The sequence below is a fragment of the Arvicanthis niloticus genome, chromosome 4, assembly GCF_011762505.2.
Source record: "Arvicanthis niloticus isolate mArvNil1 chromosome 4, mArvNil1.pat.X, whole genome shotgun sequence".
In the NCBI taxonomy this organism is placed as follows: Eukaryota; Metazoa; Chordata; class Mammalia; order Rodentia; family Muridae; genus Arvicanthis; species Arvicanthis niloticus.
In genome coordinates, this window is record NC_047661.1 from 45719400 (window position 1) to 45737140 (window position 17741).

The 17741-nt window shown below is 36.5% G+C and overlaps 2 protein-coding genes across 3 annotated transcripts; both read right to left on the bottom strand.

Moving 5' to 3' along the window:
• Nucleotides 1-236: 236 nt before the first annotated feature.
• On the bottom strand, nucleotides 237-392 carry LOC117707919 (large ribosomal subunit protein eL39-like). The gene has a single exon (XM_034501515.1). It carries the CDS (start codon nucleotides 390-392, stop codon nucleotides 237-239), a length of 156 nt encoding a protein of 51 aa, XP_034357406.1.
• Nucleotides 393-4676: 4284 nt separating this feature from the next.
• Nucleotides 4677-7588, bottom strand: Strit1 (small transmembrane regulator of ion transport 1). Of its 2 annotated transcripts, none has more exons than XM_076932087.1 (3): nucleotides 7466-7588; nucleotides 4864-4959; nucleotides 4677-4770 (listed from the first exon to the last, which is right to left on the bottom strand). In XM_076932087.1, the coding sequence occupies exons 1-2, from the start codon at nucleotides 7476-7478 to the stop codon at nucleotides 4868-4870; spliced, it is 105 nt and encodes a 34-aa protein (XP_076788202.1). In that variant the 5' UTR covers nucleotides 7479-7588; the 3' UTR covers nucleotides 4677-4770; nucleotides 4864-4867. The 2 variants fall into 2 exon arrangements, with proteins under 2 accessions (XP_076788202.1, XP_034355341.1); XM_034499450.2 differs by having other exon boundaries at nucleotides 4864-4962; nucleotides 7466-7568.
• Between the last annotated feature and the right edge of the window lie 10153 nt (nucleotides 7589-17741).

Consider the following 17741-nt stretch of genomic DNA (forward strand, 5'->3'; position numbering starts at 1 on the left):
ATTGTCCTTTTCCACTCTCATGCCTTTTCATTATTTTTTGAAAAGTGCTATGTATTTTAATGTGAACAAACCAATTAGCTCATGTAGAACATGTAATAACAAATCAGACCCGCAGTTTAAACATGACCAAGTCTCCACAGTTTAAAAATTCTGAGCTCTATCTGATAGGATTGATGACCACAATTCAGCATAAAGCCTGGCTAGACACACAGTATGTGAGACTTACAGATCACAGACTACAAAGAAGTCTTCATTTTCCTCCAGTGTCTTCTCTTGGAGTTGTATCTCATTTTGTTAATAGTTTTCATCCAAATCCATTGGAGAATAGGACAACTTTGGTTTTGTTTCTTGGCCAGCAATTTCTTGATCCCAAAAGTCTTGTGAGAAGACATGGTGAGAAGCCCAGTCAGAATTCCGGTGCACAATGGCAGAAGAAAGAAAGAGTTTAAACAACTTGGAGGCCAGGGAAATATTGAGTCAGTTCTTGCATCAGGTGAGTTTCCGGGATCAAACAGGCCAGGCTGTCAGGCTTGCTAGCAAGTGCATTTATCTGATGAACCATTTCACTGGTCCTGTCTTTTAATTTTAAATCTATATTTAGATTCCATACATGAGTCAGACATGACGTTTGTCTTTTTAAATGTGATTTATGTCAGTTACGTGATCTCCAGGTCTATTCATTTTCTTCCAAATGACATAAGTATGATCATCCTATGGCTGAATGCTGCTGCTGCTGCTGCTGCTGAGTGTGTGTGTGTGTGTGTATGCAAATGTTGTCTGCACACACCTGTGTGTGTGTTGTGTGTGCACTCATAGGCATATGTTGTCTGTGCACACGTGTGTGTGTGTGTGTGTGTGTGTGTGTGTGTGTGTGTGTTGTGATCCATTTGTATATGGACACACACACAGGCTGATTTCATGATCCCATGACCTGACTGCCATAAACAGAGTTTCAGCATTGGTTACTTGCTGGAAAATCAGGCTTGTTTGTTCTGTCTTATTCCCCATGCTTACTGCATGGTCCATCCTTTCAGTTTTCTTTTGAATATTTGTAGTTGTAACAGGACTTTGTATTTGGTAAAAAAAAAAAAAAAAAAAAAAAAAAAAAAAAAAAAAAAAAACTATGGCGTGGGTATCCTTGTACATTCTCACTGTACCCAATAAGGTGGTACACATTTTGTTAGAACACTTGCAGTGCTGCTAAACTGATCTGTGAATGCTGGCATCCTCAGACAAGTCACTCTGTGTTGAGAACCGCTCTGCCCCATGCTTGGGGGCCAAAATGTCCCGGACCGCTCTGTCAGTGTTGGAACCCGCACTGCCAAAAGCCTTGGGGGCTAAATTGTTAGAGCCTGCACTGCCCCAAGCTGCTCCAGTCTGAGGGTCAGGGTTCAGCAAGAGAGAGAGTGAGGACGGGTGTGAAGAATGGAGACCAGACAGAGTGTTATTCATTCCCGTTTATTTTTCAGTCTCTCTTCTTCTCTCCAAGTCCCTAGTTCTAAGTCCCTAGTTCCATATCCCTAGTTCCTACAACCAGGTCTCAGGTCCTAATCCCAGTTCCAGCTGTAATAAGCCTCAAATCCTTATCCTAGTTCCTAGTTGCTAGTCTCTTTCCCAGTTCCAAGTCTCCAGTTCTAAGTGTCAAGTGTCTTCTGTCTGTCTCCCGCCTTTTATATGTCTCACTTCTATGTCATGCCTTTAAGTCACGCCTTTAAGCCATGCCTTTAAGTCTCGTCTCTAAATCACACCTTTAAGTCACACACACCCAAGGGAAGATCCTGAGTATCTAAAACAAGATGTTATCAGAGTGTGCTCAGCTGTTGTAAGCTGTTGTACACAAGTCTCTTGTCAGGGTATATGGCTCAAGATGGCTGCAAGGATGATAGCGGCCTTCTGTCGGCTCCCCACAACTCTGTATATTTCCTACCCCAAACTAGGCCAAGAGTTCCTGGCTCCTTTGAATGTAGTTACTCCACTCAGACACTGTGAAGTGGGGAAATTCTCCCCAGTAGATTTTTCAGAGAGCAGAGCTATGGTAGTTATTTACTTTTCAGAAGGAGAAAAACAAATAGTGGATTATGCTAATATTTGTCATGCAATTTTAATATGACCAAGTACATTTATTTGACATTTATAGTGATGGTCTGGCTTTCAAACCAATGTAAATAAATATAGTTTGTTTTTTGTTTTGTTTTGCTCAGGTTTTATTTTTGGGTTGAGTTTTTTTTTTTTTTTTATTTGTTTGGTGGGTGACTGTTTTGTCTTGTTTTGTTTTGCGTTGTTGAGAATGGATCTCACTGTTATCCCTGGTTGGTCTAGAACTCACAGAAATCTGCCTTCCTTTGCTTCCTAAGTGCTTGGATTAAAGGTAAACACCTTTATGTATGTCATCCAGTTGGTGTGGTTTTAAGTTATCTAGCCCATAGCATATATATAGTAAAAAAAAAAAAAAGCATATAGTGTGCTTTAAATCATTCGAAAGATTTATTTTCCTTTTTAGGTTACATTACTGTGGTTATTTGAATAGTAACAGCCTTCATAGTCTCATATATTTGAATGCTTGGTCACCTTGGAGTGGCACTATTTGAAAAGATTAGAGGTTCCAGCCTTGTTGGAGGAACTGTGTTCCTGGAGGTGGGCTTTGAGGCTTTCAAAAGTCCAAGCAAGGCCCAGTGTCTTTTTCTTCCTGCTCCCTGTGGTTCCAAATATAAAACTCTCAACCACTTCTCGAGCACTATGCCTACCTTCATGTTGCCGTTCTCCCTGCCATGATGGGAATAGACTAAAGCTCTGAAGCTGTAAACCAGCCCCAAATTAAATGCTTTCTTTTATGCAAGTTTCCTTGGAAGTAAAAGATAAGCATGGTACAATCCACAGACCTAGAGAGGCTAAGTCACAAAGAAGGCTCAAGTATCTTTCTTGGTAGGGAAACTAGAATAGATATTGCAGATGGACTGGGGACAGGTGGGAACAGGAACAGGAGGGACCTGGTTCAGAGAGGATGGTACAAAGAGTACTGGGAGAGAAAATTGGAATGGGGGGGGGGGCGATTTGGGGCAAGGTAGAAACCTAGTGCAATGGAAACTCACAGGAATCTATTAGGGTGACCCTACCTATTAGGGTGACTCTTAGTAATAGGATCTACAGAGCTTGAGCTGGATATCTCATATAACCAGGCAAGACTTCCAGTGGAGGGTTTGGGACAGCAATCCAGCCACAAAAATCTTAGACCTACAATTTGTCCTTCAAGAATGATGCTCTGGAATAAAGGCAGCACAGAAATTGTGAGAATGGCTAACCAATGACTGTTCCATCTTGATGCTCTTGCCATAAGAGGAAGCCCATCCCTGAGAATCAGAAACCAGATGGCCCAGACACCTATGATAGAACCAAACACAACTGGAAAAAGATGTCATTGAAAGCATGCCTAATGATATTCTACATTCTGGTATACTCATAGGTTGTTGCCTAACCCAATTGTAATCAGACAGGATTCATCCAGCAATTGAAAACGGAGGCAGAGACTCAAAGTCAAACATTAGACAAAGTTCAAGAAATCCTGCTGAAGCCATGGAGGAAGAATTTTAGGAGGCAAAGATGTTAAGGACACCACAAGAAAACCCACAGAATCAACAAACTTGGACTCAGAAGAGCTAACTTACTAAGACTGAACTGACAATCAGGGAGCCTGCATGGGTATAACCTAGGTCCTCTGTATATATGTTATAGGTTTTAGCTTGCTGGTTTTGTGGAACTCCTAGCAGAGGCAGTGAGGGCTGCTTCTGATGCTTTTGCCTACTTTTGTGACTCTTGTTCTTTTACTAGGTTGCCTGGTCTGTACTCAATATGAGGAGAGGTGACTAATCTTACTGAAATTTGATATGCTATTCTTGGCAGATATTTCTGGAAGAGGAGTGGATGGAAAGGGAGTAGGGAATGAGAGAAGGGGTAGAAGAAAAGAGGAAAAACTGCTGTCATAATTATGACACTATAATTATAAATTATGTCCAGACATAATTTATGAGAGAATAAATAAATTCGTAAGAAAAATAAAGACAATCTAAAATAAAACAAAAAATATTTGCCTTGGTCATGGTGTCTCCACAGCAATAAAACACTAAAACAATTACCAAATTGATATGTTACTAGGTTACTTTTAGTTTGTCTTCAATCTGAGAGGTGATTGATTTTTCTTTTTCATTTGCAAAATATTCATATTGTCCTAAAAATGAAAGACCATGATACAAAAGACGTGCAAAAATATTTAGCTTCCACTGTCTGGCTGTGTGGTAAATGTTTCGTTGCATGCATATTGGTTACACTCTTCCTTTTTTGTACCTGGCATCTTAAATTTTTATTATTATTATTTTATTTTACATATATATGTATTCTGTCTGCATACATGTCTTTGCATCACTTGCTTGCCTGGTGTCCAAGGAGGCTGGAGGAGTGTGTTGGATTCCTTGCAACTAGAGTTTCAGATATTGCTAGCTGCTACATGGTTACTGGGAATTGAACCTGGGTACACTATAAGAGTAGCCAGTGCTGTAAAGTGCTGACCCACCTCTTCAGCTTATGTGATTTTCTTCAGTTTTTTTATCTGTAATTTCAAGCAAATTCTTAAGGTATTCTCATGTAAATAAATTCTATTTTTCAAAAGATAGGAAATACTACAGTTATTTAATACAAGACACCTTTAATGATCAGTCGTGTTCCTGGTTTTTTTTTTTTCTTATTCTTCTAAATGGTGTCAGTTTGAAGTCTTCTTGCCTAAATGAGAAAACATTTCATTAGTAAAACAGAGAAAGGATCAATTCAAGAACAATTATTCCTTAAACAAACATCCATTATTAGAACACTTACGTTTCTAGAAGAAGACAATGTAAATCACTATGACACAGCCTACAATCCATCCAACCAGGAGAAGAATGGGAACCATGAGGTGTGGTGATTTTGACTCTGCTTAGAAGCAATGAAAACAGATTCACTAGATCCTTTTGACATTGAACTTTATAAAGCAAAACAATGAAAGATCTCTGGTGGAGCTAAGAAAAAGCATGCAATGATCAGGTTCATACATGAGTGTTTTTGTCTTATTTTCTTGAGAAGATACACTGCAACTGAATTATAAACCCTGGATATTTGAAGCAGAAGTCTTGGGTTCAAACCAAGGTTCATTCTTTTAGGTTGCATGACCTTGTGCAATTTTGATCTTAAAGCTTCTATCTGGGTAGTGCAACTTGTAGTTTCTCTGTTCTGATTGCTTCCACGGTCAAATGATAATGTGTGTGCAAAACTTTGTAAACTTGAACCACTGTACCTATGTTTAGTGTATGCAAATGATACCTATGAGTTTGTTCAGTGACCAGCCAAGCAACTGTTTACATAGCAACAATCCAACATAATTGGGAGGTAGTTCCTACTAAACTGAATTACTCATAACATACCAGATTAGATTGTTTTGGAAATTGTTCTTGATCTCAATAACTGACTTTAGTCTTGAACTTCACAGGAAAAATATTATTCTTACATAATCACCATCAAAAAAATTATTCCTTTAAAGTTAATTATTATCACCACCAGCACTGAACTTGGCTGTATGGACAATAATAATCCAACACACATGAAAGACACTTGTGTAATGCTTCCTGCATCTCCTGCTTATATCCAACCTGTACATTTATATGCATAGGTTTCTATAATACTCACTGTATCTCAGTCTTGTTCACTCAGTAAACATATATGCATATGCCCCACCCAAAAGATTGAAAAGCGTCACAGAAAGACATCTTATAGAATTGATGTTTCCATGTTAAGGACTAAGACATACTCTTAACTGAAGAGCACAGTGAGTTCCTATGCCATTAGCTAAGAAAGAGAATGGGTGTTCTTAGCAAGTGCAGTCCCATTACAATTTCCATCACTTCAAATGTGAAGGGTTGTTAATGCTATTAAAAGAAAGTTACAGGGAGATGCAGTACTCCTAAAATTAGAAGATACTTTCATAATAGCCAACTTTCTGAAGTTTAAATGAATTTTAATAGATTCAATGTTTTGCATAAAATGTTGAAGTCTCTTTTATCTGACAAAATGGGCTTTCCTTGCTTCTCTGAACTGTGACCTTGAATAAAGCACAATGCACTGAAGGGAGAAACCTCCTCCTCCTTACCTGCCATGTGCTGTTGCTTTAAGGGTAAAGCAAACATTATGAGACATACTTTAGTCTCATTTGGGAGAAAGAATTTTTTGTGAATTAAGATGCCATTAGAGTGAAAGTATTCTTTTTAATTATTCATGTAAGTGATACAGTACTTCTGTCAGTTTCAAAGAACTTGAAAATGCATAAACATTCCAATTAAGTATAAATGTTTAATGCAAGTGTATTTTAATAAAATTTTATAACACATGTTTTAATAAAATTTGCATGTCATTTGAGCTCTAAAAGTAAATATCCCTTATTGTTATGCATTTTAAAACAACGTAACAGTCTGTGCATTTTAACCAAGTACAACTTCTTTGGTCATCTTTTTAACACCAATATTTTTCATTTCTACCATAATTTAAAGCATTATTTGGAAACAGTAATACATGAAACCCAATGTACTTCCCAGATTGCTTACATCAATGGCACAAATAACAATAAAACTTCTTTTTAAATGCAAGAGCTTTTTCAAAATGCTTTACTGTTTGTCCAGTTCCAAGCTTACCAAACAGGCTACCACTGGAAGCATTCCTAGGGGCACTTCATTGTGGAACAACACTGCTCAGGTTCAAGGCCTGGAACCACCACTCCCTAGTGACCATGGACACATACTAAACTAACCCTCACAATCTCCATTTTCTTAGCTAGAAAATGGGAATGGTAATATATGTATGTCTCACAAGATTGTTGTCAGGATTGAAAGCCAATATTTCCATGTATGTATTTTAAAACTAATTCTCAGACAAAAATATATTCAATCTGTCTATTTTGTCATATTGGAATCAGTTATTTTATATAACATATAAATATGGAATAAGGATTAAGAATTAGGGAAATTTATTCAGATATGAGCATATCAGAGATGATTAAGCTCAATATTCTCATTTGACAGTCATAATATAGACTCATAGCCGTGAGAGAGCCTCTCCAAACTCACAAAGCTATCCTGCAGACCTGACACAGCATTCAACTGTTCTTGCTTCTGGCCCAACAACCCCCAAGATCTCAGAGCTAGTTCAATATTGGGAAATAGTAATTTACAATTTACTTTTCCAAAAAAATATATGAAATTATTATATTTCACTGATCATTTAGACATGGTCTAAAACTGCAGATTTAATGGCTTGTTGCAGCCACACCAAAACATGTAGCTAATGGTTCTTTAACAGAGATCCTACATTCCTCAGGACCAAAATGCTAAAAAATAAAATAGACTAGTCTGAAAGCTGTTTTGCCAAGAAACCTCTATACCTTACAGCTTACCTTTCTCAGCCATTATTTCTATTGTTGGGTGGCTTAGTCAGGGCCACGAGTCTTCCTTCCTTATTGTTATCCTGTGCCTCTTTGAACTTTAAATAGAGAGATATCTGAAGAGTGTGGCAGCTGCTGCTCTCCTGCTGCCAATTGTCTACAGGGTGACAGGAGTCATTGGAAAGCACAATCCCTCTGTCTCCCATTTAACCTTTATTGTGGAGAAACAAAAGGCTATGTATGTATATGACCTAAGCAAGTGAATAAGCTGAGTTTTCCCAATGCACAGAAGTGCAGATTTTTATTCAGATAACACTTTATACAAGAACAGAATGTTCAATGAAAAGGATATGCAAATTTAAAATGAAATTGATAGTTCTCTTAAGGCAGAGGGTGAAATATCAGTTAGATTTTGCAGTTGGAGAGACTCGGGTTCAAATTATAACATTGCAACTTCTATAATGAAGTCCAAGCTCCTTAACCAGGGTACCAACTTGATTTCAGTGACAATAACAGTATTTATTCCAATGTCTATTCTTGGTTGTCACATAAGCAAGTTACATGAAGAAATTGCCAAACTGCCTATGGTTTCTACTGTTGGTATAATGTTATCTGTTGCCAAGTCTGTACCTATAGACTCATGGAGTGTTCCTTACTATTGATTGATTAAGAAGGGAAGACTGGGGCCTGGTTTGCTGATAATTCTAATGTTATGCAGACACCACCCAGAAATGGACAAATGCAACATTAAAATCCCTTTCTGTGGCTTTCCTAAAAGAAACCAGGGAAGGAAAATCTTCACAGTGGACATGGTCATACATTTTGCTTGCTAAGAGAAACAGCCAGATGTGATATAGCATGTTTAGACATTAAGACCTATGAAATATAAACCATCCTTATTACTGATGCAAAAGAATAAATCAAATGATTCTTTTTTTCTTCAAACCCCTCTAAAACAAAAAAGTGTTCGTCTAAATAAACTAGAATCTGTAACACTGTGGTATAGCCTAGAATTTTTAGAGAACAGTCACAAGGTTGATTTTATTAGTGGTATATAAAACTGGGGGAATTTATTTTCTGAAATACAACCTGGTTTATGTCGTATGAGCCAGACTGTCCCTGAAATTCTCATCAGGATAGCTTTAATTCTGAGGAAAAGTTTTTGAAATGTAACCCTGTGGCTAATTTCTCCAAATTAGGAAAGTTTTCTTGTAAGATACAGGTCTTGCCTGACCAAATCCATTTTTACAGAGCTTTGAGAAACATGTTTTCTTGCAAAGGACTGGTGAAAATACTGCTGGAAATATATCACTGTTTCTCCACTTGTTAGAGAACATGGCCATGAATTCTCTGTGTACACACCAGAGAAGCCTGATCCTCTATCCTCAAATTTTCTGTGTGGTCTCTGTCACATTTTACTCCTTGATGTTAGATGAAGCCAGATTTCTCCCACCATACCATATGTCCTGGCTACTCTGGAAATTCATACAGGAAAAGTGAAAGTACAAGGTAAACCTGGCCTACACAGAAATACCTCATTTCAAAATAAAAGTATCAAAAGTTTGGAGATGTTAACCAGTGGTAAAGCAATTTCCTAACACAGAAAAGTCCCTGAGTTGAACTAACAATAACCCATATGAAACAAAATATACTTTCACATAGAGGCAATGAGCATGCATGATTCTCTACCTTAAGTGATATATAGAATAGGGGGCCACAATCTGGCATGCTTCTGCCATTTAAGCCAAATAGTCCTATCTCTATGTCTACTACCTAGCACTGAAGAAAGTGTCTGCCTAAGTCAGATAATCTATGTAACAAAAATATATCCTAATCAAGTACCCTTGAGAATGTTTTCCAATATATTTAACAAAAGTGAAATGATAGTAAAAAGACAGAGACAAAAGAGGATGATCATTGAACGCATATAAATAAACATCACTCGTTTTAATGGATAAAAACTACATATCTTACATATATGAAAAGCTCATTGGGTTTTATTGCTGTCAGCAGACATCATGACCAAGACAATTCTTATAAAGGTAAACTTTTAATTAGGTCTGCCTTATAGTTTTAGAGGTTTGGTTCATTATTATCATGGGGGTAAGCATAGCAGGGTGCATATGAATATGGTGCTGGAGAAAGAGCACAAAGTTGATCTGTAGGCAGCCTGAAGGAGACTGCAATTCCACACCAGGCAGAGCTTGAGCATAGAACCTCAAAGCCTACCCACACAGTGACACATTTTCTCCAAGGCCACACCTCCTAAAAGGATTACTGCCTATGTGTCAATCAATCAAAATATAAATCTATGAGGGCCAAACCTATTCAAACTACCACAATATCTTTAAAAAGTAGACTATGGTGTTCTGCTATGTTAAGGTACTGTGTAGTAATACACCCAGAATATTCAGATTATTCATGATTGTAAATATTTGTAATTTAAAGTGAAAACATTTATTATATAAAGAAGAATATAACACTCAAAAGAAATAATCAAGTTACCCAACCCAAAGAACACAAATAAACACATATTCAAGGACAAATCAATTTGTCTAAGCTGGATAAAAGGGTATTGTGAAAGTGTCTACATTTTAAACACTAATTTCCATTTTAATTATCCTAAGCTTTTTTGGTATAAGATAGAACATTATTCTGTTCACTTTGGTAGCATATCTACTAAAATTGGAAAAACACATTGAAGACTAGCACAGACACTGTTCTATTTATGCATAAATTTCAGAAGCAGATCATAAAATTACCTGAACTTAATGTATAGAAATTTATTCAACAAGAATATACCAAAAAAGTCCTCAAAACTAGAGAAAGAAATGGACATCCAAACACAAGAGGCATTTAAAATCCAAAAGAATGACCAAAGAAGAACCTCTTTATTGCAGTCTATAATCAAGATGGCAAAATACAAAGAAAATAAACACAATAAAAGCTAGAGGTAAAAGCACCTTCATAGCTCTAAAGACAAATACATAAAAATAATATAAGCTTCCTTGTAAATAACCCTAAACTCCAGGAAGTTATGAAAGGTGCACAGCAGGTTTTCCAAGCAAGCACTAGCCAACTCAGATTGCTATGTCAATAAAATCTATCTTTTAACATTGATAGGGAAGGACTGGAGACGTTGCTTAGCAGTTAAAAGCACAATGCTCTTTCAGGGGACCAGAGATTGGTTCCCAGCACCCACATTAGGTAGCTCTCAACTACAATTACTCGTAATTTCAGCTCTGGGAGGATACATCACCTCTGGCTCCTTCAAGTAGCTGAACACTACACATACGTAGACACACACACACACACACACACACACACTTTAAAAAATAATAAAAGTAAATTTTTTTAAATAGACAAAAAAACAAATTTCAAAAAAAACACCAACTAAGGAAGTCCATGACTCCCAACCCAAGGAGTCTTCTGGCAGAAGATTCTCTCAGGAACACATGTATGGGAGGGAGTGCATTTCAATATTTCAAGTACTTCAGCACAGGAAAGAACACATTTTATGAGAAAAATAAATAGAAAAAAAAAAAGAGAGCTAGAAGGAACATGCCATGTTTGCAGCACAACAAACCAGTAGATCTCTGAAAAAATGGGAAAAAAGTAAAAATCAAACAATAATCCAAACAACCAGAAAAAAGGCCTCCAAACTAAAAAGAATTTTTCTATATCTCTCAATAGTAATTTCAACTGTAAATGACCTGAATTCACCAAGCATCTGTATCTTTTCAGATACAGTAACTGACTAGACTGAAAAACAAAATCCAAATTTTTTAAGTCTTCAAGAAACACACCTCACTGGCAAAAAATATAGACAAAATTTAAAAAAAAAAAAATGAAAGTCAATCTATCTAGAAAATAGAAGCTAAAAGCAAACTGGCATAGCTATTGGATATTTGGTAAAGTAAATTTAAAACAAAATTTAGTCAAAAGAGATAAAGAATGTCACTACATATTAATGAGGGAAGAAACTATCAAGATGATATAGTGATTATAAGCATATATGTACTGAACATTGGAACACGACAGAATTATACTATAAAACCATCCTAAGTTTTCCAGTCAGTAAATGACCTAATTAACTGAATGGACATTCTTCAAAGAGAACATACAAGTGGCCAGTAAGTTGCCAAAAATATACTGAACATTCTTCCTTAGCCATCAGCAAAATGTAGATTAAAAAACTGCTATGAGATTCCATTGCACATGTCAGAATGGCTATGACCAAGAAAACAAATGACAGCTAATCATAGCAAGAATGAGAGGAAAGAGAAATCTGTATGTATTACTGGTGGGCATGTTAACTGGTTTGGCTATTGTAGAATTTTGTGTGGATGTTCCTCAAAAAACAAAAATAGAACTACCATATGACCCAGCTATACTGTTTCTGAGTATATATTCAAAGTACTCTGTTATACTACAGAAATACATATACATTCGTATATTATTGCTGCAGTGTTCATAATAGCTAAGAAGGGTCAATTTTGAGCTCTGCCTGCAGACAAGCAGAAAATGAATTTTTATACATAATGAGAATTTTCAGCTGCCAGGAAAAATTAAATAAGACATTGTTAAAAATGGATCAAACTAGAGAGCATTATGTTAAGTGAAATAAGCTGGACTCAGACAAGTACATTTTCTCTCCTATATGGAAGAGAGAGAGAGAGAAAGAGAGAGAGAAAGAGAGAGAGAGAGAGACTCTGTGTGTGTGTGTGTGTGTGTGTGTGTGTGTGTGTGTGTGTGTGTTTATATCTGTGAGCTTGAATGTATGTGTGATAATCTGAGAAAGGAGGCATACGATGGGAAAAAAAGATCTTTAAAAAGGGAAAGAAGAAGGAAAAGAAGCAATTGAATACATGTGACATGAAAACAGAAGGTGGAGGACTGGAAAGAAGGCTCAGCAATTAAGAGCACTGCTCTTCCAGAGATCCTGAGTTTAATTCCAGCAACCACATGATGTTCACAACTATCTGTAATGGAATCCAATGTCCTCTTCTGGTGTATCATGACACTATGCTCGTATACATTAAATAAGTAAATAAATAAATAAATCTTTAAAAGATGGTTGGGAATCAAAGGGAGAAACCTTAGATAAAATGCCCAACAGTGGGAAGAGGAAACTTATAGAGTCCATCTCCAGTAGAAAGACAGGGCATTAAGTGGAAGAATGGGTTTGCTATCCCACAAGTCAAAAACTCTGACCCAGAATTGTTTGTTTAAAAGAACTGCTGGGATAAAAAAAGGAGAAGACAAAAATGGAGACTGTGGGAAAGGAGGTTCAGTGACCGGCCCAAATTGGGATTCAGCTCAAGGGGAGGCTCCAAGACATAACACTATTACTGATGCTATGGTGTGCTTACAGACAGGAGCCTAACATGGCTGCCCTCCAAGAGGCCCAACAAGGAGCTGAACAAATCAGATGCAGTTACTTTCACCCAACCAATGGACAGAAGCTGGAGAACCCTATGGTTGAATTAGGGAAAGCTGGAAGAAGCTGAGGAGGGCAACCCCAGTCTCAACTAACCTGGACCCCAGAGATCTCTCAGTCATTGACCCACCAACCAGACAGCATACACCAGCTGATATGAGGCCCCCTGACACATATACAGCAGAGGACTGCCGGGGGTCTGGCCTCAGTGAGAGAAGAAGCACCCAATCCTCAAGAGACTTGAAGCTCCAGGGAGTAGGGAGGTCTAGTGGAATGGGGATGGGGTTGGGGACAGGGTAGGAGGTATAGGATAAGAGACAGTCAGAAGATGGACTGGGAGGGAGATAATGACTGGACTGTAAAAAAATGATTAAAGAATAATAGTAATCATCATTGTTGTCATCATCATCATCATCATCATCATCATCATCATCAAAAAGCTGGGTGCTACCTGAGGGAAATTAGAGGATCTGCAAATTGGGACAAAGCAATGGGGATGAGCCATGGGGAGAATAGTAAATTAAAACAAAGTATTATGACATAAATGTATAGAATGTCATAGTAGTACCTAATTCCTTGTATTCTGACTTTAAAATTAACAACAATATACTGTTGTTGAGATTATTGCTACCCCTTTGGAGTTTGGGAGTAATTAGTTTATAATTTATTATTTTCCTTACTTGGCTAGATAGACAAAGCATGGAAGTGGGATAATACAATAAACATAAATTGTGCAGTCTTCAGAAAAGTGTTCATTCGGTCTAGAATCTCATTTCCTTGGAATCTCATATTTAGTATCTTTTTTATACCTAGAAAAATATTTTATTCATTCATATACTGGTTTCATTCTGAGTTCATAAACTGAAGAGCTTATATTTGATCATTTTCTAATCTTCCTCTTAGGATATGCAATTACAAAATATTTACCATTTCAGTTTTACATACTCTATTAAATTTTAACTGCTAATACTTTTATTCTCAAGGTGACATTAGATTTTTCTAAGATTTGTAAGCTAAAAATAATATTAAGGTATTTTTTTCTTATTCAAGATAAATCATAACTCCTTACTTTCAGATATTTTGACTACCAATGTCTTGAATTTTGTTAACTAAATCTGCATGTAGCAGATGCCAAAATATCTGAACTTGGTGGTTGGCTGACTGGCTGGTTGGGGAGCATGGGTACATGGATACATGAGTAGATAGGTATGTGGGTACATGGGTGGAAAAAACAGAATAAGATAGTTTATCATATTCTCCATTAAAATACTTATGACAATACCTAAGGAAATAAATCAATCTTAGTTTTTTGATAGCCACATAATATATGTTCATATAGATGGTACTTTGCTGTCTACTTAATTACTGATACTATTAGAATACCTCAAGGTGTGATTTTATAAAAGAGTGAAATCAGTAAAAGTTGGCTTTCTAAAATCTGTCTTCTCTATAAAGACAAGCAGAAAACTTGTGAAAATAGTGGTGTGTTTTTGTAGAGTTCTAGAAACTGCAGAATGTTTTACTGCAAATGAGGAGAAATATTTCTTTATGAAACCTGCCTGAATGTCCAAAAGAATACCAAGCATTCATAGTCATTTCATTCAGCCTAGTCCCATCTCCCCATCTCCAGCTTTGTAAACAAACTTGATAATGGAAAACCAACATTCCACAGGACTGTGAAGTCAGCAGTCTGTCAGCCACCACAAGGTGCAGAGTAAGACCCTTCCAAATCTCCTTTCCAGAAAACTGTCATGCTTTGACCTGTGTAGTAAAAACACCCACTTGAAAACTGTTGTTAATGACTAGACTCCGAGTTTACCTAATATGAAGCTTACTCCTGTACATAACATTTGATAAAAACAGTAGAGTCTGAAAACTAAAATTCCTAAGAAGCTGAACCTAAAAGGCTAAGGACTGATGAGAACTTCAGTAACTGTAGAGGAATTTTGGTGCAGATTCAGTCTAAGGTTATTGAACAACTTTAGCCCCCTTCATAGCCATTCACTGCTCACCTTGGTGTCTGACCTAACATCTCATGAATATTGAATGAAAGATTTCAAAAAATATTAACTAAAGAGACCACTAACTTCCACCAAGCTAAGACATTATTAGATTTCATCTGAGATTTGTAGCTGAGGTTTCCCCAAGTTGATACAACCTCCCCTCTTGATCGTATTGATGCAACCATCAATGTATTTTAAAATGGATATTACTTTTGATTCACTTTGTTCTGTTAAAACCTTTATGACACTAATTCCATGTGGGACCATGGAATTTGGAGTAACTTAAACTGATGTTCACAGGCTATTGTCACTCAGAATCAGCTTAAAGATAAACAAACTCTTATCCCCTTTGAGTTATGAACTGTGCATTCTTTCAAAGAAGACCTAATTCCAATATTCTTCAAACTATTCCACAAAATAGAAACAGAAGGAGCACTATCCAATTCATTCTATGAAGCCACAATTACACTCATACCTAAACCACACAAAGACACAACAAAGAAAAAGAACTTCAGACCACAGACCAATCTCCCTTATGAATATCGATGCAAAAGTACTCAATAAAATTGTCATAAATCGAATCAAAGAACACATAAAAACAATCATCCATCATGATCAAGTAGGCTTCATCCCAGAAATGCAAATATGGTTCAATATATAAAAATACATCAACAAAATCCACTATAAAAATAAAGTCAAAGAAAAAAAAACACATGATCATTTTATTAGATGTAGATAAAGCATTTGACAAAATTCAACACCCCTTCATGGTAAAAGTGTTGGAAAGATCAGGAATTCAAGGCCAATACCTAAACATAGTAAAAGCAATATACAGCAAACCAGTAGCCAACATCAAAATAAATGGAGAAAAACTTGAAGCAATCTCACTAAAATCGGGGACTAGCCAAGGCTGCCCACTCTCACCCTACCTATTCAATGTACTACTCGAAGTCCTAACCAGAACAATTAGACAACAAACGGAGGTCCAAGGGATTTAAATTGAAAAGGAAAAAGTAAAAATATCACTATTTGCAGATGATATTATAGTATACTTAAGTGACCCCAGAACTTCCAAAACCTCATAAACCTGATAAACAACTTCAGCAAAGTGGCTAGACATAAAATTAACTCAAACAAACCAGTAGCCTTCCTCTCTCTACTCAAAGGATAAACAGGCTGAGAAAAAAATTAGGGAAACAAAACCCTTCACAATAGTCACAAAATATAAAATATCTTGGTGTGACTCTAACCAAGCAAGTGAAAGATCTGTATGAAGAGAATTTCATGTCCCTGAAGAAAGAAATCAAAGAAGATCTCAGAAGATGGAAAGATCTCCCATGCTCATGGATTGGCAGGATTAATATAGTAAAAATGGTCATCTTGCCAAAAGCAATCTACAGATTCAATGCAATCCCCTTCAAATTTCCAACTCACTTCTTCATAGAGTTAGAAAGAGCAATTTGCAAATTCATTTGAAATAACAAAAAACCTAGGATAGTGAAAACTATTCTCAACAATAAAAGAACTTCTAAGAGAATCACCTTCACTGACCTCAAGCTGTATTAAGAGAAATAATGATAATATATTTTTATATATATTATATATCATATATATACATATATATGTATATATACATATATGTACACACACACATATATATGTATATATAAATATATATATATATTATATATATATTATATAATATATATATATTATATATATATATATATTATTGGCTTAGAGACAGGCAGGAAGATCAGTGAAATAGAATTGAAGACCCAGAAATAAACCCACACACCTATAGACACTTGATCGTTGACAAAGAATCTAAAACTGTCCAGTGAAAAAAGGACAGCATGTAGAAGAATGCAAATTGATCCATTCCTATCTCCTTGTATAAAGCTCAAGTCCTGGTGGATCAAGGACCTCCACATAAAACCAGATACATTGAAACTAACAGAAGAGAAGGTAGAAAACAGCCTCGAGCACATGGGCACAAGGGCAAAGTTCCTGAACAGAACACCAATGGCTTCTGCTCTAAGATCAACAATAGACAAATGGAACCACATCAAATTGCAAAGCTTCTGTAAGGCAAAGGACAATGTCAATAGGACAAAATGGCAACCAACAGATTGGGAAAAGATCTTTAACAATCCTACATCCAATAGAGGGCTAATATCCAATATATACAAAGAACTCAAGAAGTTATACTCCAAAGAATCAAATAACCCTATTAAAAAATTGGGCACAGAGATAAACAAAGAATTTTCAACTGAGGAATATCAAATGGCCAAGAAGCACTTAAAAAAAAAAATGTTCATCATCCTTAGTCCTCAGGGAAATGACAATCAAAACAACCCTGAGATTCCACCTCACACCAGTCTGAATGGCTAAGATTAAAAACTCAGGTGACAGCAGATGCTGGCAAGAATGTGAAGAAAGAGGAACACTCCTCCATTGTTGGTCAGATTGTAACCTGATACAACCACTCTGGAAATCAGTCTGGCGGTTCCTCAGAACATTGGACATACCATTACCTGAGGACCCAGCTATACCACTCCAGGTCATATACCCAAAAGATGCTTCAACATATAACAAGGACACATGCTCCACTATGTTCATAGCAGCCTTATTTATAATAGCCAGAAGCTGGAAGAAACCTAGATATCCTTCAACAGAGGAATGGAAACAGCAAATACAGTACATTTACACAATGGAGTACTACTCAACTATTAAAAACAATGAATTCACGAAATTCTTAGGCAAATGGATGAAACTAGAAAATATCATCATAAGTGAGGTAGCCCAATCACAAAAGAGCACACATGATATGCACTCGCTAAGT

Coding starts and splice junctions, on each gene's coding strand:
- LOC117707919 (XM_034501515.1), bottom strand. CDS start 392: ATGTCTTCTCACAAGACTTTTGGGATCAAGAAATTGCTGGCCAAGAAA.